Source organism: Natator depressus, chromosome 1 (genome assembly GCF_965152275.1).
Source record: "Natator depressus isolate rNatDep1 chromosome 1, rNatDep2.hap1, whole genome shotgun sequence".
Lineage (NCBI taxonomy): Eukaryota > Metazoa > Chordata > Testudines > Cheloniidae > Natator > Natator depressus.
In genome coordinates this window covers 100682440-100707650 of record NC_134234.1, presented here as the reverse complement: position 1 = coordinate 100707650, position 25211 = coordinate 100682440, and the positions used below count along the sequence as shown (strand labels likewise).

Sequence of the window (25211 nt, the reverse complement as noted above, 5' to 3'; positions counted from 1 at the left end):
TTATTTCTGACAGCTCGCTCTGTTGATGGTTTGATAAGCTTATATAATCTTTTGTATTTCACTGTGTGTGTAAAGTGGCCCCCACGTACTGTATCTCCTAGCTTCATCTTCACACGTCACCATAGTTTACAGATAACGTTCAATAAGGAAGACAGTTATTGCACTTATAATGGGAGCCAGGGTCTGAGGCTGCTCATTTGCATTATAAAGATTTTGAGATTTTTCCCCCCTTATGTGGCTGTGCCTCCACTATAAAATTCAAATGAGAGAATTTGCTGCATGTGGTTTACAGCCTAATCAGCCCGGACTGTTTCCACTTGTTCCTGATGTGAGTCCTTCCAGTCATGAAGAAAATTCTGGTTACCAGATGGTGCTGTTACACATTATCTCTTTCTTAGCATAAGAGCAAGTTTTTAGTCTTTTGGATAAATGTGTTGGTGTTGTGGTTTTTTTTTGTTTTTTTTTTTTGTTAAATTTTTGTGTGGGAAGTAGTAGATAGTAGGAAGAGATTTAGTTCTCTGCATTGATTTCCCTTATTAGAGCCAGTTCTTGAGACAGAGTTGCATTGATGTTTAGACTAAGATCCCTGAAAGCGGGGGCTACCTGTGTGCGATTTGTGGCCATCTCTGTTGAACGACAGGTGTGCCAATGTTGCCAATGTTCAGAATTTTATCATGAGTCTCTCTCAATATTTTCTGGCTTTCTTAAAGCCTCAACTCCTGGAGTCAAGCGATCACATGAAAATCTCTGCTCTTATATACAAAGTAAGTTTCTAGCTATTGTGGTTGCAAAGAACAACTTGAAAATATGTCCCAAGTGATCCCTAAGAAACCTCAGAAACTAGAAAGCAAAGGAAAAGAACCCAACTTTTATTATATAAAAAAAAGTTTGTTGTGCAGAGAATGAGACTCAAGGTTTTTGAACAGTTGGGGTTGACAATACTGAGTTCAGAATGAACAAGTTGCACTAAGAATAAACCCAGACTCTGCATCACTGATTTCTCCTCTAACTGGAAGCTGTCCTACAAGGCCCCAACATCTGCTATCATATGGTAGACAAGAGGATGCCTCCTTTAAGGAAGATAGGGTGTCATTTGATTTGAAAGTGGTAAGAGCTCAGCCATTGTTCAAAATACATTTCCTGACACTGACACTCAAAATCACTCATGTGTTTACTAGTATCTAATCTTCCATTTTTGGTTAAGGTTGTGGAAAAAGTATTGGCAACTCTCAAAGTATCTGGATGTTCCAGCCTCTTTGGTCAATGGCAATTGGGTCAGTCAGCTGTCTTTGATACCATGGTTTATGAGGCATTTGTAGTCCTTAGTGAGAGTGGATGGGCTCTGTTTCCTTCTCACAGTGAGATCTTAAGGGGGACTTTGCCTTACAAAAGCAAAACAGCAACACATTCTTCTGATCACGTTCCTTCATCCGCCCCACCCCCACCTCCCAAAGTTGTACAGCTACACAAATAGACATGCACAGTACCAATTACCAGTAAGAAAGCATATTACAAATCAAAGTCTGTTACCTCTCCAGTTAGATCCTTGTTAGTCCCCCCAGAATAACTCCGCCATCCCATTTGCAAATGTCAAAGAACTAGAGGTACTAAAATATAGTCAGTCTGATTTGATCTCCTAGTTCCATTATTAGTAAGTAACCTATTTCTTAGGACTTCAGGATCTGCCATAACTTAGCTTTCTAATTCCCCAAAAAAGTTAATGGAGGACTTCAAGAGGCCCTTTGCCAGTCTTGTAGCCCTGATACCATCTCTTTTTTCTTTCACTCCTTACAGGAAATCCAAATGAAAATTATAATCCTTTCAGAAAGAGCCAAGGAATGCAGTAATAAGTATGAAAGAATTACACATGTTAACATATATACACTTACTTATAGGACTATGCTATATAATTATTTCTAACCCAAATATTGCCATTCCCTACATATGAATTCATGCCAATGTACTCCTTTATTTCTACTCAAATAGTTTGTTAAATAAAAATGTTAAATTCATTTTTTATTTTATATTTTAACATAATTAAATTTATATTAACAATGCTTAGCTAAGTCCTTTGGGACCAGACCATGTCTTCATGATTTATTCCACACCAAGGAGATTACTGGTTCTTAATAAATAACAATAATAATAATAATAAAAATGGAAAGAATAGCTGTGTTTACAATCCTTGGGGTAATGAATTATCACTACACATTAACCTGGTGTCCCTAGAGTGTATTCTGGAGCCCACTTCATGATCTCCAGGTATACTACTCCATCGTGATTTGGGCTGAAATGCACTTTGTGTTTACTGGTGTGTGGAGTTCCCATCATTGTATGTCTTTGTAAACAGATCTATCTATCTATCTGGAGGGTGTCCATATATTTGTGTATGTGAAGGCAGTCAGGATTTATGCAGAAACATAATGGTTAAATGTTGTCACCTAAATGACTATATACTCAGATGAGAGGGGTGTGTGTACACACACACACACACACACATGACATTTATTAAGTTCTGAAGTTATTATTCCAACCCATGTTTTACATAGTATACATTCTCTATCAGATATAAAGAAAAGCTTTGTAGACACCACATGCTACTGTAGCATATGAATATATATATTTAACATGTTATAGAGGGCAATGTTTTATAGTAAATGAAAAGCATTCAGAAATCTGTTTTATACATTTTCTTGCTCCTTGCAAATGTTTCCTTTGAGTTCTGTTTTTCTTTTCAAATTATCAAACAGTTTTTATTACAAGAGAATAAAAGTGTAAAGAAGTATACACCCATCAGTTTATTTTTGTGTGAATTGTGACTTCAGGTGAAATTGAACAAATGGTAAAAATGCTATTTCATTAAACAAATCCATAGACTGACAATATGATCAGTAATTCTGTGGGCAAATATGTCTTTGATTTTTTATGTTTTTAAACTGCATTAATCAATTCACTCACCCCAACTAATGTGTAAATGACAGCTTTGGGGTATAATATTTTTTTGAGTATTTTGTAAATTCTAATATACTTCTTGAGTGACTGCTTTTTATATGGTGGTGGCAAAACGAAATGAAGATTATTGTTGGATTTCTGGAACTTGCTGCATGGGAGATCAGTAAAGCCTTTTGACCCGTCACCAAATAAAAATGTATTTTGAGCCTGTTTGCTGCATGATGTCTGGGTGTGACATATATTGCAGTTCCTAGTTAATCACTTTGGAAACAGATAAAATTTCCTTTGTGTCAGTTCATTGATAGTGCAATTTTTCTGTTTGTCTGCCCTGTTTTTGCTAGTCGATAGAAGTAAATGTAAAATTTCTCAAAAGTAATGAAAATGGTTTCTTTCAATATTTTGTGCAATTGACGTTAACAAGAAATAGGAGTAAATATAATGGACTACATTCTATGAATGTTGCAGCAGCATTTCAGAGTGATTCTGCTGCATATCTAAACAGAAAGAATATACTTCATTTCATATGCTTTTATGTATTCTGGCAAGGAGTAAATGAACTTAATAACAAGTTAAGGACCCCTGCCACTCTGCATTATAGAAGAAGCTTCCTGTATACAACAATAGAAAATTGACTGTGGTTCAAAACTTAATACTTAGCATTGCAAATTAAACTGCTGTTCTTTTTCCACTGAGCCATGCTTTGATAATCTGGAATGCTTTATTATCTATGGCTTTTTTCAGGTGCTTTCCAAATTAAAATTCTAAAGGAAATTGTGAAAGAAATATGGACTGAATTCAAATATAGCTCTACTTTGTGGTGCAATATGCAAGGAGACAAATAATCTAGGTTGTACATACAAAAGGTTTCACCATTTTATTCTCAAAATGAAGTTTTCCAGAGAAGAGAGTCAACTCAATTCATTCTTTAGTCGGTTAGCTATTATGTGAAATGTATGCAGTTAAAATTTGAAAAGGTCATTTATTTCCATCCTATTGTACTTTCCATTTTCAGTGACAGCTCCAGAGAAAATCCTATTCTTAAAAGCCATTTACTGATTCAAAAGATCACACATTAGTCAAATTTGATACATATAGGTAGATGGTAATAGTCTTTCACCTTGTGATGTCTCAGTACTTTTTGGATGTGAGTGAAATAAATTTGAATCTACTCTTTCACCGAAAGCAAGCTGGGTGGCAAGTACTGCAAAACAATGAAGATGTACCCAAGACCCAAGAAATGCTACTGCATTATGTCTTAAAGAGAAACACAAAATATTTTATGAGTATTATTAGAATTTTTATATCGCTTTATATTAACAGTCATTTAGATGAATGAAAATACAACAGTTGTTTCAGTGGACAGACAGTCATAAAAACAGATGCAATATATTCATCCTGAACTTCAAACCAACATATTGGAACGTGTAGATTGAATCTTGTTATCATAAACAGGACACTTTTTCTATCTGTGTATAAAAGAGAAAACAAACACAAATTAAAAACTGAATGGTAAAGCAGGTACAATTTATACAATAATACTGTAGAAGGAAAAGTTAAACCAGTGCATGTGCATGCATTTTGAGAAACAATAAAGTGAATGCAACTTGTAGCAGGGCTGTTGGCATCAGTGGATGCTGACCTCTGCCAAATAATAGTTGTATCTTTTATATAACCTTGATCAGTGTCAGCTGACCGTAGCCAGGAAATAAAGACCAGACTCTTCCCAGGATCCCTGTGCCTCATACTCTTATTACATGGGGGTCATAATAAGTTAGGTACTGAACAAGTGAAGATTGAACAAAGAAAGGTACTTGAATACTATAGTCTGAAAGGGAACATGACACAGAACTGGAGGAGGTAGCTATAGATTGCTAGAGGTTGCAAATTATCCTGGAAGCTAGTACTATCGAAGAGAAATCAGCGAGTATGCAATCTGCCACAATGCTACATGTGGCAGGCTCAGAGCACTGAAGAACTAAAATACAGAGCAACAGGAAGAGGGATGCAATCTGGTAGACAAACTAAATAACAGAAATTAAAGAACACTGATCCATGCAAGAATTAATTTGAGAATGGCATATTTCTTTAAATAAAAAAACTAGCTGTGAAATTACACCACTGATCATTAGCTTACAGACCTGTCTAATAAAGTAAAATCATGTGAATTTGAACCGTTAACAGACAGATTTAATTAGAAGCAAAACTATTTGTGGTATAATTGAGAGACAGGTGAAAGCAAGGACATTGTGGGTGGAGGGGGACAACCTTGATTTTCAAACAATAGTTAGCTAATGAAAATTGTGCTTGCCAAAATGAGTGCTTTACAAGAAGTGGAGTGCACCTAATTAGAAATGCATAACAAGACACAAAGACACAATACAAAATAAATGGCAGAGACCAGATTTGTTTGCAATAAATATGGAAGCAATAATCACATAAATGCAAAGATGCTAGTACAAGGGATTTGATGTCATGCATGCAACAAAACCAGCCATTTTGCAAAAGTGTGGCATTTTCAGTACAAATTGCAAAAGAATACAAAAGCAAAATTAATCTCATCAATACAGAGCTTGAAGCGCTGATGGTAATGATGGTGCAGAAACACAATTCTTTGTTGGGTCTCTTAATGTTTACAGAGTAAGGGTGTACAAGAGATTAGCCAGTGACATTGGAAATAAATGAACAAAAAGTGGATTTCACAATAAATACTGGAGCCGAGTGCAAATCAAATACGAATAAGTGACTGTCTCATATAATAGGTACAAAAAGAACCCATGTGACACAGCAATACTGTCATGTCTGTATAAAGGCAGATACTACTCATAAGAATATAAAACAGTGGAATGGGAAATCTTTTGTGAGCTTGGGTTGAAGGAACAGTTTGCAAATGCAAATCATCAAAAGGGTGTATAACTTGTCTTCTCAATACGATACAAAAATGTTCATAGACAATTTGATTAGATATTTAATGACCTGGGGTGTATTAAGTAGATAATATATCACGTTGGTATAGAAACCAGTGTCCCACTAAAAATGCATACACTATATAAAGTCCCGTTAGCACTGAGACACATAAAGTAAAAACTGAACATGACCAGATGGTAAAATTAGATGTTCTTGAGCAAATTCAGACACCAGCTGACTGGGTTAACAGAATGGTTAAAATAATAAGTTAAAGATGTGTATAGACTGAAAAAATTGACTAAGGCCATCAAATCCGAGTATTACCCCATCAGAACAGTTGGCGAGATCATGTCTAGACTTCAAAATGCAATGGTTGTGTTATAGAAATCAAAGGACTTATTGGACCATTCCAAGTACTAACCCCAGGACACGAAGGCAGAACTAGACTTCCTGCTAAACCCCCCAGATCAGATACAACAACATAGAAACATACAAGACAATTTAAAACTAAGATAAATATACAGCACCGATCCCTTCTAGCTGAATACGAATTTGAACAGTAACTTCTAGGAAATCTGCCATGAACACAGATTTCTGTATGAGTCTGCCCACTCAAGTCCTATATTCAGTCATGTAGACATCACTCATAGTTGGATCTGGATTATCAGAGGGTGCACAGTTCACGTCCTCCAGGTCAGGGCTATCTGTAATGGACAGACTGTCTATTGAAAACTGTTGTTGTCTGCAATGGCTGATGATCAATAGTCACCAATTTAACTCCTGCAGTACAAATTTTCTTCTCTTTTCAATATTGGGTGTTCTCCATGGAGCAGATGTTTTTCATATCCTGAGTCCAATAACTGTATTTTTTCAAGCCATCAAGGACTCTAGACACCTAGTAACAAGTATCTCGGCAGCTCTTCACATGGGCTGTTCTAATAGTTGCTGATGGTGTCCCTGCTGCATCAGCAACTTCTGGTTTCCCTTGATGTGGCTTCCCTTTGCTTGGGTAATTCTATCTCTAGTGGCCTCCTGGACCATTTTAGAGAAATAATAAGGTTTATTTACTCCTTTCAAGAGACAAAAGCACATTACAGCTTATTAATTTTTCTGGGATAAATACACCCTTCCCTTCAAACATAGCACTGAGTTGGTTTATAGTAAAAATAAAAACAAATTTATTAACATAATATGCATAGGATTAAGTGAGTTCAAGAATAAGGAATAAAGATAGAAAGTTACAAGTAAAACAAAACAAATTATGCTTTCTAGTGGCTAAGTCTTAACTTAACAAGCTACTGTCTTTGTTCAAGGTAGATTTCTTACCAGTCTATCTTTTTTTCCATTCATGGCTGACTTTTTCTCAGTTAGGACCTTCCACAGAAGCACAAGGGACTGGTTTCCCTTGTCTTCCTAAATGAAAGATCTTTGCTTAAGCAGGTTTCTTGCCTATATTCAGTTTCCACAGACTTCAAACCCCTCCCCCTTGGCTGAAGGACCCACCTTTCTCAGCTTGCAAGAGCTCTGTTCCCATTGTCTGTCTAGTGATGGATGCCAAAGATGGCTTCTGTCTTTACTTATATCTTCCAAAGTTCAGTGACCTTGTTTAAAGAGGAAAGGTAACCTTATGCTGTTCTTCCCTTCCTGTGGGCCTCCCATCCCCCTGCTAATTTTTGTGTAAATGGAGTTTCCATTGTTTCTAGTCATAACTTGCTTAATTTCATTGGAGACAGGTAGATAGCTGTGATGTTCCCTCCTTTCTGGGAGAGACCTATTTTCTCCCTTTGTTTGGTCACAGCCTGTAAAACCGAGTATCAGTGAATACCCACAATTCCTTATTTAGTGTTAAAAACTTACATTTTATGATTATATTAATCACCAGTGTGTCATAGGCTTTCATCAAAAACCTCACTCAACAAACTTTTATAATACAGTAATATTGTATACAATCAGTTGATTCAGTTGCCTATCACTTGAGGTTCAAACCTCTGTCTTCACAGTCCAAATAAAGTTTCTCTTCTCTTTTAAAAGCTGTGTCCTCCCCTGCTTTTTATCTTGATAACTTTGTTTACCTAACATGTAAATGGACCTTCACTGTTTGCCTGACAACCAGGCTGATCAGAGAAACAAATACATATTCCTTTGTTTAGGGCAGACCCGTTTACCACAAGCCACCTCCCCCAATATGCCTGGTTTAAACATAATTTAGTCATCATCCCAATATATATCTATAACGCTTGATATACTCCTTGTAATGATCAGTGAGTTATTACTTTTTCAGGGTCATATTGCATGATACCTTTTAGATACAGATTATAACTATAAGGAGTTGGGGTACACTGAAGTGGTCAGGCCAGCTGTAACTCATTTCCTTATACTAGTGAGCCCTTTTGCATTGGGATGCTGTTAGGGTCACACCGCTCCCGTCTTACAAAGCTGCAGGATGGCTAGCAACTGGCTGCCCAGAGGTAGCAGGTCAGTGCCCACTTTTCTGGGCAAGGTGTCTGCCACCATATTTTCTTTCCTCTTTATGTAGGAGAAAACTATTTTGTCACCTTTGTCTGTTTATAGTCTCTGGAGCATAATATCGGAGAGTATCCATAATTTCACCAACAGAGGTGTTACAAACATTTCACAGTGACATTAATGACCAGTGTGTTATTAATGACCAGTGTGTTATTAATGAAACAATGTGTTACATGCCACTTTTAAAATAAATATTATGACACCAATATGTGAGGTGAAGTGAGTATGTCTGGCCTGACAAGAGATGCTGACGATGAGTAGAAAACTACAAATGGGTCTCTGTGTCACAGATGCACACTAAGTCTACAAAAAGTGCAAAACTCGGCATCTTGAACTTCCCTTTGCATAGATACATATTTTGTTTGGGATTGTCTCAGCACTTGATGCATACTGAAGCATGAAATCCTGGATTTTTGAGTGTTTGGATGGTATGAGAATAATTGCCGATAATCTGCTGATTTGGGCCAAAAAAGACCAACTTCATAATGACAGACAGCATAATGTTAGTGTGCCATTCACTACAGCACAGAACGGCACTAGCATACTCGACAAGATAAAAGCTTTTGGGAATTAAAAAAAAGAGTTGTCACAGAAACATTTCTACTGAAATATTTAAAGACTAGCAAAGATCCTAGAATTTGTCAATGCAAGCTCACATGGGTTTCAAAATGTCCGTCTGCAAAAGGATCACCCAGTGGTAAATGCTTCCAAAACATTGACTAACACACAATAGAACAATGTTCAGATTGGAAAAAACAAATACTGTCAAGAGTGTTTAACTGTGAATGGTTTGATTATGTGTGTGTGCAGAAATCAGTCAAGGCAGAAGCAGACCATAAACAGTTAGAAGCCATATTACAGAAATCATGTTGCATAGTACCGCCTAGATGTCTGAAAATGATTATGAAATTGCAGAAGTGCTAAGTGTGTGAGAGAGGCCCAATAAAGAGCTTCTTATGTTATACATGCTTTCAAAAGTGCCTATAAAGAGTGAAAGCAATAAGATGCAGGAAGAACCATTTGAAATAAAGGTCAAGTACTGCCCCTTTCTGACTCAGCTTGAAAGAATAATTCAGGATAGATGGTGAAGGAAAAAAAAATGCAGGCACATCTGAACATTTTAAAAAAAGGGGGGGGGGACTTTTGAGGTATGATTGTTGCATATGTTTCTGTACAAAGAATCTTATGTCATGATATTTCAGAGCATGAGATAAGAAATGTTACCACAGTGTCCATCTGAGTATTAAGAAGTGTAAGAACAGAGCCTGAGATGTTCTATTCTGGACAGGCATGAATGCTGCCATCAAAGATAAGGTATCCAAGAGCAAAACCTGCAAGAAATGCTAGCAACAGAATGCAAAAGAACCTTGAAACCTATGAGATCCTTAGTCCAAGTTTGGTGCAGATCAATTTGAATTTTATGGGAAAGGTTACCTCTAATTTGTAAGTTGCTACTCTGTCTTTAATTTGAGTTGTTGCACAACACTTTGTAAAGCAATGTAATAACACATTGTAATATCACATCATGAGAAGATGAGCAATTCACCAGCAGCTCACCTCAGTAGTTCAAGCACTCAGACATGCCCTTCCTATGTATAGTTTAATGGGTTAGTGGATAAATCAGTACAGATGTCAAAGATCTCAATTAAAAAAACAACTAGTGGTGTAAAGGGATCCATGTTTAGCATTGTTAGAATATCACGCACACTTTACATTACTTTATTAGGCTCACCAATTCAGATACCTATGGCAAGAAAGAAAGACAAAAATTTTGGTGCCAACATTTAGCGTGCTTCCTAACCCTATAGCAGTAGATCCTAAAGTTGCTTAAGAACTACATGCCAGGAAACTAGAATAGATTAAAAGAATGCTGAAGTCATTTCCTATTGTAAATCGAAGAGAATGTTACTTTCAAACAGAAAGTGACTAGCACATGCTAAAGTAACAGCTACATCCTCTCCACAAATGTGATATATCATAAGCACTCTAACAGTGTCAGGGCCTGTAATGTGGGCTATCTGAACTAGTGTTTGGTGTCAGGAGTAGAGTTGGGGTCATGGTGACAGCAGGGTTCAAAGCCAGGGCAAGAGTCAGAAGTCACGCCAAGGGTCAAAGCCAGAATCAGCAACTGGGGTCAGGATGAGAAAGCAGGCAGCAGGAACAAGGAACAGGGCATGGTAAAAAGAACAAGGATGAGGCATGTTATCAGGAACGAGGAGCAGGAACCAGGCAAGGAAGCAGGGACCTGATCTTAGAAATCTGGGCAGCAACACGCCAAGTGACTAGTTGCTCAGATGAGAAATGGGCCGGGAACAGGAAGCCAATCAGCAGTCTGTTGTTAGTCATCTGTCCCTGATGAGTCAGCACTTGTAGCTTCTGGTGGTGGGAAGTTAACAGCAGTTCTTCAAGTGCTTGCTCATGTTGATTCCATTCTAGATATGCGTGCACCCACGTGCGCAGCTGTCAGAGATTTTTGCCTTAGCAGTACCCATATGGTCGGCTGTAGCACCCTCTGGAGTGCCATGCCCATGCATCGGTATATTAGGCGCCACCAGTCCTACGCCCACTCAGTTCCTTCTTACCGCCCATGTTGGTTAGTCGGAATGCCTTTCCCTTGCCTCGCAAGGGCTAGCAGTTCTTCTATTTCACTCTTTGAGCCTTAAGGCTTTGTAAATAATTTGTTTACAGTAGTTAGTTAATAAGTAGTTGTTAAGGAGAGTAGTTAGCGATAGAGTCCCAGTGGGGACTTCACCCCAGGCAGGGCATGCCCTGGTCTCCCAGTTTTAAGCCCTGCTCTGACTGTAACCCCCATAGCAGCTGCCTCAAAAGCTTGGGGGAATCACATGTGAAGGAGAAGTGTCGCATTTGTAAGAACTTTCATCCCAGAACTCAGAAAGAGCGAGATATCCGTCTGAGGGTCCTCCTCATGGAGGCTGCCCTCCTCCTGCTTCTGACCTTCCTGGCTGGACTCTGCCCTGAGCGCCTCAGCCTCGGTGTGCAGCACACCCGTGGCACCAGTCTCCACCCTGCACCACTCCCGGGCACTAGTGCCTAAGAAGAGGTTGAAGAAGAGTGACTCCCCGGCACTAAGCAAGAAGGGCAAAGAACCCAGTTCGGGCTGACAGCCCACACCAGAGCCACATGGGGATGCCCCCCAGTAGGATCCCCTAACCTCCTGAGGGATCTGCCACCAACTCCAGGGAGCGGTAGAGGACCCAGACTGGTGGCAATGCCGATGCCTTCCCAGGCTTTCCTGGTGCCCAGAGAGCAGAGGCCTCTTCCAGCGCCCCTGGCACCCCATGCGTTGCTGGTCACGGCAAGGCTCCAGGTGAGGGAAAGCCAGCTGTAAAGACCCCTCAGATGGTGGGCGAATGATGCCGATCTCTGGAGATGAGACAGAGCTGTCAGTTTCCACACCCTAGGTTTCTGTCTTCTGCGGAACGTCCTACGTAGCCGGCACCATGCTCATGGTCTCTGCTCTCTCGATGCGGGTTGCCTAGAGGAAGTTACCGGTTACCAGTTACCGTATCGCCAGCACCGATCATCCTCTGCTGGCTGTCTCCTCAGCGCAGATCCCCACAATGGGAACAGTCTGCATCATGGTAACGATCTCCCTGCGTCTGGCACCGATCCTCCTACTTGAGGCACCAGTCTCCTGTGGCGACAGTTAGCCATGAGATGCAAGCTTTGACGGCCCCTCCATCGTCACCAGAAGGTGCTTCCTCCAGTTTGGAAAGGGAATTTAGCCCTTCACCGCGGCAGCACCGGTGTGGGTGGGCACCTCAGGCTGCGTCGACCTCCGTGATGGCATCATGGCAGCAAGGCCAGTGGCCGGTGCAATGGCCCTACTGGAGTGCGTGGGGCATGTCTGTGATGCCGATGTCCCAGTCAATCCATTCCTCAGCCACTGCCTCATAGCAGCAACCAATGGCATTGGTGGCACCAAGCTTAGTACATGTGGTGCACTCAGAGGCCAGGGTAGAGGAGCAAGGGCCCACCCCAAAACCCTCTTCCCCCACAGGGGATGATCCCTCGGGGCCTCTCCCGGTGACCCAGTCATCATCCTCGTCCCCGGATGAGGCAGTGGCAGGCCCCTCCAGCGCCAGCCCACTGGACAATTTCAAAGAACATCAGGCCCTGCTTGGAAGTGGAGGAGATGGCCGAACAGGTGGAAACCCCGTTCAGTGTGCTCTCGGCCTCGACCCCCGCCCATGTTGCGCTACCAGTACACTATGGGGTCCTAAAAATAGCAAAAACCCTTTGGCAAACTCCTCCTTCCACCCCTCCCACCTCCAAGAAGGCCAAGAAAAAGTATTTTGTCCCAGCCAAGGGGTTCGAATATTTGTATACCCACCTTGGCTACTTCCAGGTGCTCCTTTAGGTTGGCTTGCATTTCCTGAATGGTCTGTATCAGATCAGAGGTAGCAGGAACCATTGTGGATAAAGGGACAGAAGGGTGGAAATGAGGATGAAAACCATAGTTGGAGTAGAAGGGACTGGATCAGATAGAGGTGTGTTCCATGTTGCAAATTCAGCAAGTGGGAGTAATTCAACCCAATTGTTTTGGCAGCTGTTCAGGAAGCAGCACAGGTATTGTCCATGTGCCTGGCTGACCTATTCTGATTGGCCGTCCATCTGAGCGTGCTGTGCGGTGGATGTATGGGGGTCACACATCTAGGACATGAAACACCTCAACTGGGAGCCATGGTCATGGTAAAGTGGTCAGGGAGGCCATGGAGGCAGAAGATCTATGTAACCAGAAGGTGTGCAATAGTTTCTGCAGTAGGGAGACATAAGGATGGTACAAAATGGATCATTTTGATAAGCTGGTCCACAACAGTTTGTGTGGTATTGTAGCCTTCAGATTTGGGTAGTTCTGCTATAAAATCAAGGGTTATGTGTGACCAGGACTGGCAAGGGGTCTCTGATGACATGAGGAGACTGAAAGGTCTGCTCTAGGCAGGTTTTGTTCGAGCATAGGTGTCGCAGGGCTTGACATAGGACCAAATGTCATCCCGCATTTGTGGCCACCAGAATGATGGTGGCTACAATATGCACAGTCTTGGATTGCCCAAAGTGACTTCCCCGGGGGTATCATGGTGTATGGGCAGCACTTCCAGCCTTGTGGAACTGTTGAGGACTTACAGACGGCCATTGACGTAAAGGAGGTTATTGACTTAAGAATAGTGGCATATGGTTGTACTGGGGAGACCTTCCTTGGATGAAGTTATGAGTTTAAGGAAGGGATCATTAGAGAAAGCAACTGGAAGCATGGTAAGGAAGTCTGTGACTACGGACCCACAAACGACATGGTGTAATTTTAATTTGCTTGGTGGTGGTTCTTTGGCATGAGTGAGTTTTGTATAGTATTCTCCTTTTTGTATGAAGACCCCAGTTTTATCATTCTTCTTGTCTGGACAATACATGATTGTGAAATTGAATCTCAAGAAGAATAAGGCCCAATGCAACTGCCCCTGTTTCAGCACCTAGGCAGATTATTGGTATTCTAGATTCTTATAGTCAGTTAAGAGTAGGATGAGGTGTTTGGCCACCTCAAGGTAGTGATGCCAAGTCCACAATCCAGTAACTCCTTTTTCTATTTCATAATTGAGTGCGAGTAACTCCTTTTTCTATTTCATAATTGCATTTGACTGGGTTGAGTTTTCGTGAAAAATATGCACATGGATGCATCTTGTACTGGTGCCCTGTTTCTTGGGATAGTATTGCCCTGATGGCTACATTAGAGGTGTCAGTCTGAAGGAAAAAGGGTTAGTCAGGATCAGGGTGGACCAGGACTGGACAGACGGGAAAGCTAGCTTCAGGTGTCCAAAGGCCTGGTGGGACTCCAGGGGCCATGAAACCTTGATGGTTTTTAGAGGATGGCAGTTATAGGAGCTGTGACCTTTGAAAAGTTTGGAGTAAATCTCCTGTAATAGTTGGCAAATCCCATGAACCCCTGGATGTCTTTCATGTTCTAGGGTTCAGCTTAATCCTGAGTTGCAGATATTTCTGAGGGTCCATGAATAAACTGTCTGCTTACAGGATGGAAACCCACCCTCCCCCCAAAAAGTGGCTCTTTAATGTGTCTTCTGCAAAATGACTTACTAAATATTATTATTTTATCAACTAGAATTCGTTAACAACATAGTAAAAGCATGTGAATTGGTTATTAACTTAGACTGGTTAATAATTAGATCACACAATGTTTTAATATCATGTGCTGCAAAGAGCCACAGGAGACACATCGAAGAGCCACTTGCGGCTCACAAGCCTCAGTCTGAGTATCACTGATGTATAATTATTTGGTTCAGTGCCCTGTAGTCTACTCAGAATCTGAGAGCCATCTTTCTTCTTCAGAAAAAGTGCCATGTTTCCTGCAAAGCTGTGGATAAAACCTTTGGTTCTCCTGGACGTACTCCTTTAATGCTGCTAGCTCTAGTTCAGACATAGAATATATATGCCCGAAAGGAACATTGGCTCTGGGCTGAAGGTCAATGGGGCAATCATAAACACAATGCGGGGGTAGTGAGTCTGCTTTCTCTTTTTTCGAAGATTTTGTGGGAGTCTTGGTATTTCACAGGAAGATGTGGGCCATCATGCAGGGATGCATTTGTAGGTCTGACATGGTTGCCACTATGGGGGGGAACATCTGGGTTACTGGAGCGGAATCCTCTGGCTTGGCTTCTAGGATATTGAGTTCTTGAATGAGAAGGCAATTCTCCTTACAGACGCTCAATGGAAAGGTAGTGGCACGTTGGGACCATAGGATATGGGGTTCATGACAAACGAGCCAGGGTTCCCCTAAAATCAGGGCAAAATGCAGGGAGAAAATAAGGTTGAATTGTAGGACTTCCTGGTACTCCCCAATCACCACTTCCATGTGGTCTCCTATGTGTCTGGATTCGATGCCAGTGGAGACCGATCTACTGTTTCTACCAGGTCTTTGGTAACCTTGGATTCGGTATTGGGAGACTCAGGACCCAGGCCATGGAAAAATCCATAAAATTTTCTCCTACTCCTGAATCAGTCAAGGCCTACTGTATGGGAAAGGCTCACTCTATCTGCGGGATCCACAATTGCAAAGAAATCTGTAGAAGTGGAGATGGATGGGGAACTCCTGGGTTAACATAATCCTGAGGTTTATCCCTGGTGGTATCCAGGCTCGGGTCCCTGACTGGGTGTGGGGTTAGTCTCTTCCCTGTCATCAGGTAAGCAGGGGTTTTGAGAGGACACCTCGATACTGCATGCCCTATTCCTATATAATAGAAGCAGGAGTTCTCCTGTCCTCTGCTCTCTTGTTCTTCAGGAGATAGGTGGGGCCATCCAGTGTCAGCTGCTATCCACTCGATCGAGGTCGAGCTTGCTTGGGCCTGAGGATGGAGCTTTAGGTAAAGTGAGGGAGATTGGTAGGCTCCCCCTACATTCCAGTTTGTGCAACATGGTGTCTATCCAGATGCACAGGTCCATGAAGGCTTCTAAACTGGTGGTGGGATCCACCCATGCCAGCTCATCTTTTAGTTCTTCTCCAAGGCCAAGGTGAAACTGATGGAGGAGTGGAGCATCATTCAGGCAATATCTATAGTCAAATGTTTGAACTGACTGTTACCAGATTTGCCTGTTACTTTGGGGTATGCTTATTTATTAAGGTTACTCTTCTGGGGGTGGGGGGGTGTCTGTAATTCTATCAATGTACTTCTTGTGTCACTTGTGTTCTCATACAGAGCTCTACTTCTCCCTTCTGCAAGTTCCCTCCCAATGGAGCTATCCTGCAGGACCTAGGTTCCCCAGGGCTGGGTTCCTGCAGCCCCAGAATCAGACAAAAACACACACACATTAACAGAGCGCATCTGAGAGGACCAGGTTAATCAGCACTCCCAAGCTGACCCCTTATATGTCCCTGGATTCAGCAGGCTGGGTCGTGCAGCACTTCCAAGCTGCCACCCTCATATGCTCCAGGTTAGCACATCCGCATGCCCACATTCACGTTGCAACTGTTCTGGTAGTAACCCACTTAATGAGCAAACCCCACAGGATTTTGGGGCGCTGCAGGGATCTTTAGCTTAGGTATGAGGAGCATTGCTGCAGAGCGAATGGGGAAGCCAAAAAACACCCATAAGGGGGAAAGAGAGAGAGAGAGAAGCAACCAGCTTAAGCATGAAAATTATTTATTGCCAGGTAATAACCATACAAGGGAGCCAAACAAACAAAACAGTTACAATATTAAATCTTACTTAAATTTGATTATAAAAGTCAGGTTTGGAAAATTATAACTGATCGTACAAGTCAGGGTCAGAAGGCTATACCTACAGAGAGAGAGAGAGTGAGCTGCATTCTCACCACATCATGAAGCTTGAATCAATCAAGGTTCCCAGGTGGTGGTGGTAGCTGAGGGTCTGGAGTGCTAGAGACAGGCAGAGCCCCCAGCATGATCAGTCAGGAGAAGATGAAGTCCCAATAGAACGGATTCAGATTTTGGATCCAGGCATCAGAACACTTACTTGAGCATGAGTAGGGGTTTTTGTAGGGAAACAACAATGGTTCAAAGGAGAACACTAGATTTGTTTGTGGGTAGACTGATGGCTCAAGGGAGTATACCAAAGTTGTTTTGTTCCGGCTAGACAATAGGAACTGATCATTTCTGATTATGGGTGGTGTTCCTTCGAGGGAGTTCACAGTGCAATTATGGAGCTTCAGTATTTTGTATACCAATAAAGGATTTATTACTAGAAGTGGTCTGATAACGACTGAGCTGGGTGTGTGCAGGCATGGGTTCATTAACATCTGGAGCATAGCTCCCCCATCATGCAGTGCTTTCCTGCTTTTCTGGTCCCAGAGTTCCGTGTGGTTCTTGCCTTAGAATCTGTTTTCCATTCTGTATGCTAATGAGGATGCATCCCTGTCCCATCTTCAATGAAAATGAGGCCGGGAGAGTTTCCTTAATTCTGTCACCCTAGTCCAAAGGGGTTTAGGTGTGTCTTCCACTGCCTTTTCATTGCTTTTTGTAAGTCTTTCTTCTGATTGGTTTTGGTTCAAGCAGAGGCTGGGGAGGGGAAGGTCTTTTGTGAGTCAGGCTGGATACTGCATCTTGGTTCCCCAAGAACACAGAGATGACAGGTAACATGACTGACATAGGAAGGGGTTGACCACAGGGTTTGCTGGAGCTTTCATATGGCAGTCTCTGCTGTGTGGATTGCATAAATGAGTCCCAGTTGGTCAGTACCAAGTGATTTTGTTCTAAAAAGGGAAAGGCCCATACCAAGGCCTTCCCAATAAGGAAGCTCAGTACCAGCCCCACCTGAACTTGATCTGTGACATAGTTCTGAGGCTGGAGCATAAACAGGAGCCTGCACTTGATAATGAACCCACGAAACTTACTGAGGGTATCATCATATCTCTCCAGCAAAGGAACTCTGGGGCAGGTCAACCGAGCGTGTGTCGTAAGAGAAGCAGAATGGTTACCCACAACTGCTACGAGTTCCGTAGTTTGCTCCTGCAAGGAATGATTTCCTGTCTGAAGCTGTTGTACTTGGGTCCCTCAGTTGTTGGTTTTCTGCCTCAAGGGCAGTGATCTGCTCCTGAGCTCTCTCAGGGCCCTGGAACAATGGTGGGGCAAGAGCCCTGGCAGAGTCCATATTCAGTCCAGGGGTTCAAATATGAGGAGACCAGGGTGGTCTGAGCAAGCTGTCAGGGCTCATAACATGGGCTGTCTGACCTAGTTGTTGGACCCAGTAGAGTAGAGTCATGCCAGGAGTCAATCTGGGGTCAGAGTCAGAAGTCATGCCAACAGTTAAGTCTGAGTTGGAGTCAGAAGTTATGCTAAGGGGTCAAACCAGAGGTAGAGGCAGAAGTCACACCAAAGGTCAAGCCAGAATCAGCAACTGTGGGTCAGGGCGAGGAAGCAGGAGCAGGGATGAGGCGTGGCAGCAAGAACCAGGTGAGGAAGCAGGGACTTGGTCCAGAAGTCTGAGCCGCAACAGGCCTAGCAACTAGTTGCTCAGACAAGGAATGGGACAGGAATAAGAAGCCTTCTACGTGGTAGTGTCCAATCAGCAGTCTACTGTTAGTCATCTGACCCTGCTGAGTCAGCAAGTATAGCTTCTCACGAGCAGTTCTCTCTTTAGCCCTTGCAGCTCAGTGGCACAGAGAATAACGCTTCCACTTGACAGTCTTGGTGGCCTGGGTTTGACACTTGTGGCACCTGACAGTCAGCCCTCCTGTAAGAAGAGTAGATGTGAAAAAAACAAACCAAAACAAAGAGGACACTCGCCTTTTCTTTCTTGAGGACCCCAAGAGTGTTGCTATCAGTATCACTAACAATGAAGAATATCAAACCCAGTCTCCAAGTGGCAGAATCACCTATGGTGTCACACGGGCCATGGTAGAAGTAACAGTTTTTATATGAAGTGGCTGAGTAATTAAAAAGCCATTGAGTTTCAAAGATAGTACTGACAAATGTCCAAGAATAATTCCCTCATTTGTTGGGGGAGTCACAATATTACCAGTCGCAAGTGTTGAAAAATCATAAGACAGGACACCAAAATCATATTTTTAAAAATAGATATTTTAAATGTGTCCTCTGGGGCTTTTTTTTTTTTTATAGCTGTTGGGATTAATTTTTTCAAGTTTTTCTGCACAGTCATGAAGACTAGAAACTTTTTTATTTAAATGTAAGCTGAAATTCTCACGTACTCATCTGACACTAGGGGGTAGGGCTTTAAGAAAAAGAAATAACACAGGACATGATAAAATTACAGTAGTTGAGGTACTGAGGTAAGGTCATCTGCCCTCACCCTCTTCGTCTGTGTGTTTCATTGACTGTATTTCTTTGTGGTTGGTCTTGGTGGATATTTTTTGTGTGTGTGTTTAGTTTAGGCGGGAGCAAGTGGGAGAAGAGCGAGGGGACAGGAAGTATGATGAATTGTAGCCACTAGTCCATGAATTCTGATGCCTATCATATTACTGGGATATAGTATAACCTTTTTAACCCTGACACATATCATGTGAGTGTGCACAGGTAATAAACATCAGTCCTTTAGCAGTACTCTTTATCCCATTCTTATTAGGCAACTATTTCTTCTTAAAGAACATAAAACAATGAATTGTATATGCTGTAAGGCCCTTTGGGACTGGTTCTGAAACTTTCTGAAGCTGAACAGACTTGTACTTTCTCTAATACTTTTAAATGTCTGTAGTGCTTGTGGAAGGTACCAGATTGGAACTCCTAGAGAATGAAGTCTGCTGTTTAGCCACCGAACAACTATAATACAGGCAGTAGTAGGTTTCTCTGTCAGTGTGTCTCAGTTGTGTTCTGGAAGGCCACCTATATATTTGCAAGGATAAGATTCAGCATCCCTGCCCTGTCATCCCTACATCTCTTTCCTAAAGATGCTGACCATGAGACTAATTTTCATAGTTTTTGTGAGGTGAACACTTGCTCCTTGTGAACTAGACTGAGATTAACAAATCGTTTCACACACCCTCAAATATCAATAACCTTGGTCACTATCTGAGCTGATAACACAAAGATGAAAGGCTTTGTTTCTCATTACCAATTCATTGAGCAATTTAGTCATTTGAGCACTCCTTTAACTAATTAATTCATGTTTCTACAGTGCTTTGAAGGTCTAGAGTGTTACAATAAACAAGAACTGAGTATTACTATTTAGGGCTGATCAAAAATATTCTGAACTAAACATTTTCTTATTGGAAAAGAGGTTTGCCGAGATTGAAGTTTTCTAGGGGGAAAGAGCTTTTTGGCATAATTTTCCAACAGGAATATTGAAATTAAACTTTCTGTAGGACACCTCAGCTTTTGGAGCATGAAGGGAGTGGGAGAAGGAGGTCCTAAGAATCTATAGATAAAAGGAAAATGAAAAATAAAGATTTTTTTGATAGTACAGACAATTGTAACAGGAAGGTTTTATATCCTTTTTCTTCCATTATTTTCTCTGTCTTATAAGAACTACTTTTCATAATGGAAACATATGTTTTATGTAAATCAATTCCAATAATTTTAAAAATGAAACTTCAAATGAAGGAGTCATGCTCACGTAACAATTGGCCAGGTTAGAATACATCTTTGATAGCTGAAAGCATTCACAACTCATGCAACTCACGCATTTCTAGCCTACTAATACACACTACATGCAACGTCTAGACTACTAATACAGAATGTGGCCTGCCTTATAGCCATTACTTTGCAGTATTTGAGTCTTGGCAAGAAAATGCTAAATGGAAAAGAACTGCCACATAGCACACAAGCCCCCACCCCAAAATTCTGGCTTAACTTGTGTTCACTCACAAGACTATTTTCACTCACGTGTAATTTTGTATAGCTAATAAACCAGAGGTAGTTTAAAATAAAAGAGCAACAATACAATTGTTTTCTTTTTTTAAAAAAGCAAGTTGAGTTTATTTTTTTAAGTAGCTAAGAAAATTGCTTTTAAAAAGATGATTAAAGTGTAATTTTGATGGTCTACTCTAAATTTCAACTTTGTCAATCAGCACATTAGATGTAAACGTTTTCTGATAATGATTGACTTTAATTGAGCCTTCTTAGGAGACAGTGATTGTTTTAAATTAAAAATGGTACCTTTTCCATTTAGCTGAAAGCTTATTTGCATTCATTTCAGCTTTGAGCATAGACATAACCACCTACATCTTTACTAACATTGTATTTTCTCCTTTTCTCCTTCTCTTAAAATGCTTCATGAATTTGTCAAACAAGTTAGCTTTAAATATTTCCTTACTGATCCTTGCAATTTTGGCAGTTTTGATATTTATTAAGAATGATTTATTAATTGTAAGCTTATCAATTTAGAAACACATATAAAAATAAAATTGTTACATGTTAGTGCCAGTCTGATCAGGGTGTTTGTTTGTTTGTTTGTTTGTTTGTTTGTTTGTTTGTTTGAGTGATTAAAATGGTTTTCAGTATCCAGATTATGTCGATTAAGATAGTAGTTCAAGGAAGACCGTATACTCCAGTACTTTTAGAAGACTTGTCAAACTATTCCTGTGTAAGGGTTCTGCAAGCCTTGCTGACATAAATAATCTTTATACAAGTAGTCCAGTTATGAGTCACTCATGAAAAGCCAGGTTTGCAAGACTGTCTAATACGGCATATATGAGGAACATTTGCTTATATTTCATAATACTTTGAACATTTTTGAACTGTAGTCTTTATAATAAAAGCCTCTGAAATATTTACAGTTTACAGTGTAAAATGGAAAAAGTAAATTTAAATGGTTCTGTTTGTTTAAAGAATGACTTGTTACACATTTTATGAATAGCAAATACATTGCAAAAAACCTGACAAGTTAATCATTTACATAGATCATCAGTACTAGGTGACACCTTTTGGGAAACTTTGTAAACATTCTATTTAGGAATAATTTTGTTTATATGCCACTATTTTCCATATTCAATCTCCTTGTTCATTAAGGACCAAGCTGTTGAACTCCTTACCCATATTACAAGTAATCCTATTGACGTCAATGGGATTACTCATGAGAGTAACAGTTCATCAGTATGAGTAAGGGGTTCATAATCTGGCCCTAAATAAGAGTATTTGCATGAAAACAGGGTCTGTATTTCTTAAGATTTCATCTATTCATCCTACTAATTACTCATCTGAAGTTCTAATAAAATCTTTCTGATATTAGTTAATCGTTATGGAGATGAACATGATGTCATAAACACAAAATTATTGCTGTATCCCCACAGGTTGCTTGCCAGTCATTTCTAATTTGTTAGGCAGAGTTGGGCCTGGTATGTATTTTGATGATAGACATTTAAGTAAAACTCAGCTTCTGCAGGCAGGTGGCATTCTTCCCTTGGAGGATTGAACTAATTTGCCAGCAAGGTGTTATGGGTGATGATGAGGCACCATCTTTGAGACAAAGCATAACGCTGAAGCTCTGTGGTCCTTAATCAATCCAGTGGCAATTCTCATGAAAGTAGAGATGTTAAGCCTGGTGTCCTAGCCAAATTCCAATTTAGGGAGAATGCACTTATCCTTTTAAAATTCCCCTTTGACATTTAACTGGGTAAGATATTTTTCAGTTCTCCTCCTAAATGCTGTTGCTAATGAAGAACTCTTATGTCCTGCTGTAGGCATGGCTGTTTTTGAGAGCTGCGGTTTTTAGTGATACTTGTTTATTAATCTATAAAGCACTTTGGTACCTTCCATGTTCAACTATTATTAAATATTACACAAAAAATGTGTCACTTAAGGTAGGGAATAAAATGAAGAAAAAAAAACCAAACCAGATGAACTCTAAGCAACAAAGGCAGTTTTTTCAAGTGAGTGTCCCTAAGAGTGACCAGTGAAGTATACTAATTAAATCTAAATTATATGAAATATGAACAGGATTTTTAGAAATGATTTTTTTTCCTTTAAATCACTTTTAATTGTAATCTGAAATGTCTTTGTAGGGACTAATGTAGTTTAAACTAGAGTTTTTCATACAGTAGTTCAGCTCTTTTTATCTCTGTTAATTACCATCAAGAATGTTCACAGGAGAAAAGAGGACATAAAACTGGTGTAGTAAAATTCTGATGGAAGAAATTTTCTTTCTTCGTCTCCAACAGATATTGTCCTGTTTAGTACTACTGAGACAGTCTTCCTTCTACAATGAGAGAAATAGGGGTAACTCTTGGAGAAAGTTTTGAGGCTAGTGACAAAATATGTTTGTCTTTCAGATCCCCAGCTCAAGGGTATAGTGACCAGGTTATATTGCAGGCAAGGCTACTACTTGCAAATGCACCCTGATGGAACTCTCGATGGAACCAAGGATGACAGCAGTAATTCTAGTAAGTGACTGCTCTAGGAGAATGTATTAATCTCAAACACAGATTGCAGATGTAATCATTCAAATATATACGTGCAAACACTATTTTAATGGGTTTTGAGGAATTTTAATGTATTTTGGCAAAAAGATTCTGTCAACTTAAAATATATTAAACACTAGCATGCCTTTTAAAGAATCCTTAGCACTACTGCATGTGTGAAAAAGTATCCAGGAAAGAAGCAATTATGCATTTTGTTAGTGTCTGGCATTAAGTTTCAGATTTTCAAAAGTGATCAGCGTTGGTCTAACTCGACTCCCATTGAAGACAATGATAAAATTCCAGTTGAAATCAGTGAGAGGAAAGTTAGGCCAATACTGAGCACTTTCAAAAATCCACCGTAAAACATTTATCAGCAACATTTTTCTTTATCTTTGAAAAATAAATATAGACAAAAGAATAAAAGAAAATATCTTTGGAACGCTGACAACCAAGGCAGTGTAATTAAGCATATGTATAACTGTAAGCATGTTATTAGACCCATTGAAGCATATGCTTAAGTATCTAATTGGGCTGAATTGGGCTAAAGAGACTGATTCTACAAGATTCCCAATGACTTCAATAGGATTTCTGCAAGTGCGGGGACTGCAAAACTGGAAACAATTTGAAAAGCTATCCAAACAAAACTGGTGTCACTTTTCAAATCTCTTATGGATCATTTTTCAGTGTTATTTCTTTCTGTATAATATTGCTGAACATTTTGATACAGATAATGCATATATATTCTACCGCTTGAGCTGCAAGTGGTGGGTAAGCAGACTTACCCTCACTCTCGAATGGTTCAGTTTTAATAATTTTCATAAAGCACAGCAGACTTCTGAGGTTCATTTTTATTTTCTGTTTATAAGACATTTATTTACTCATTACTCATACATTAATATATGTCTGGTTAAAATTAGGCTGCAGGAGATGCAGGCTCTGTTTTTGTTTTGTTAGATCTTCTGTTATTGAGACTACAGCTGTTAACACAATATGTGTCCTTAATGTATTTCATCCACAGATATTGTTACTGTTTTATTGACTGTTATACTTTTCAGATTGTAGCAAACTAATTACTGTGTATATCACTGTTCTCTCTCCTATTTCTATGTGTTCCTTTCTCATCTCCCTGTTTTTCATAACTGTCTTTCTGTTCTCTCCCACTGAAGTACGTCCATTTCTAATGCCCCTTCTCTTTTGGCCCAGTACCACAAGCTGTGCAGAAACAAGATTCCCATTGCCTTCAATAGGAATGCATTTTGCTTGCATGAGGCCTGCAGGATGTGTGGGTTTTTTTGTTTCTCTTCCCCGCCTTCATTTGGGGAGACGTCTAGTGGCAGTAGTGCAGGGGAGTCCTTTTTATTGTTACAATACATCTAAATAAATAAATCTTTCTTAGAAACCTAATTGTGGACTTTGAAATCTTTGAAAATATAGGCCACAACCCCTTACTTTCCTCTCTTCTCTGTTGCCATCTTTTTAAAATCTCCCATCTTTTCTCCCTCAGTGTTTTTTTCTTCTCTTTCTCTATCTGTCTGCCTGCTCTCTCATTCTCCCCCATAGTTCCAAAATGCAGAATAATTTTTCTTGTCCAAAAACAGCCTGTGCAAAATAAAGATATTTCATATTCAAGATAAATAATGGTGGGTCCTGTTATATTTTACATTTGCATGAGTTAGAGATTAGGCTGTGAGTTTTCCCACAAATTTAACATTATTTGCTATGGAAAAAATGGGCACGATTCACCATTCAGCACTGCATTAATCCTGTAACCATTTTAAAATCAATGGATTTACACCATTGTAAAACATGAGTAACACAGTGTGAACCGGGCCCAATGTCTGGATCAGTGGCAAATGCAATATAGTATTAAAAATGTTACCAGCCAAATGCATATATTGCCACTTTAAACTTTTAATATAAATAATATTTCAATGCCAACACTATCTTGCAAATCAGAAAGATAATGTGTGTCACCACTTGGGCACTTTCAGGAATAT

At 40.2% G+C, this 25211-nt stretch overlaps 1 protein-coding gene across 4 annotated transcripts in view; it reads left to right on the top strand.

The window, feature by feature from the left end:
• Nucleotides 1–25211, top strand: part of FGF14 (fibroblast growth factor 14) — a 637878-nt gene that overhangs the window by 456344 nt on the left and 156323 nt on the right. For all 4 annotated transcript variants that reach the window (XM_074963197.1, XM_074963214.1, XM_074963209.1 and 1 more), the window contains one exon: nucleotides 23086–23196. In XM_074963197.1, the coding sequence (XP_074819298.1) occupies nucleotides 23086–23196 (111 nt within the window). The remainder of the gene's footprint in view (nucleotides 1–23085; nucleotides 23197–25211) is intronic.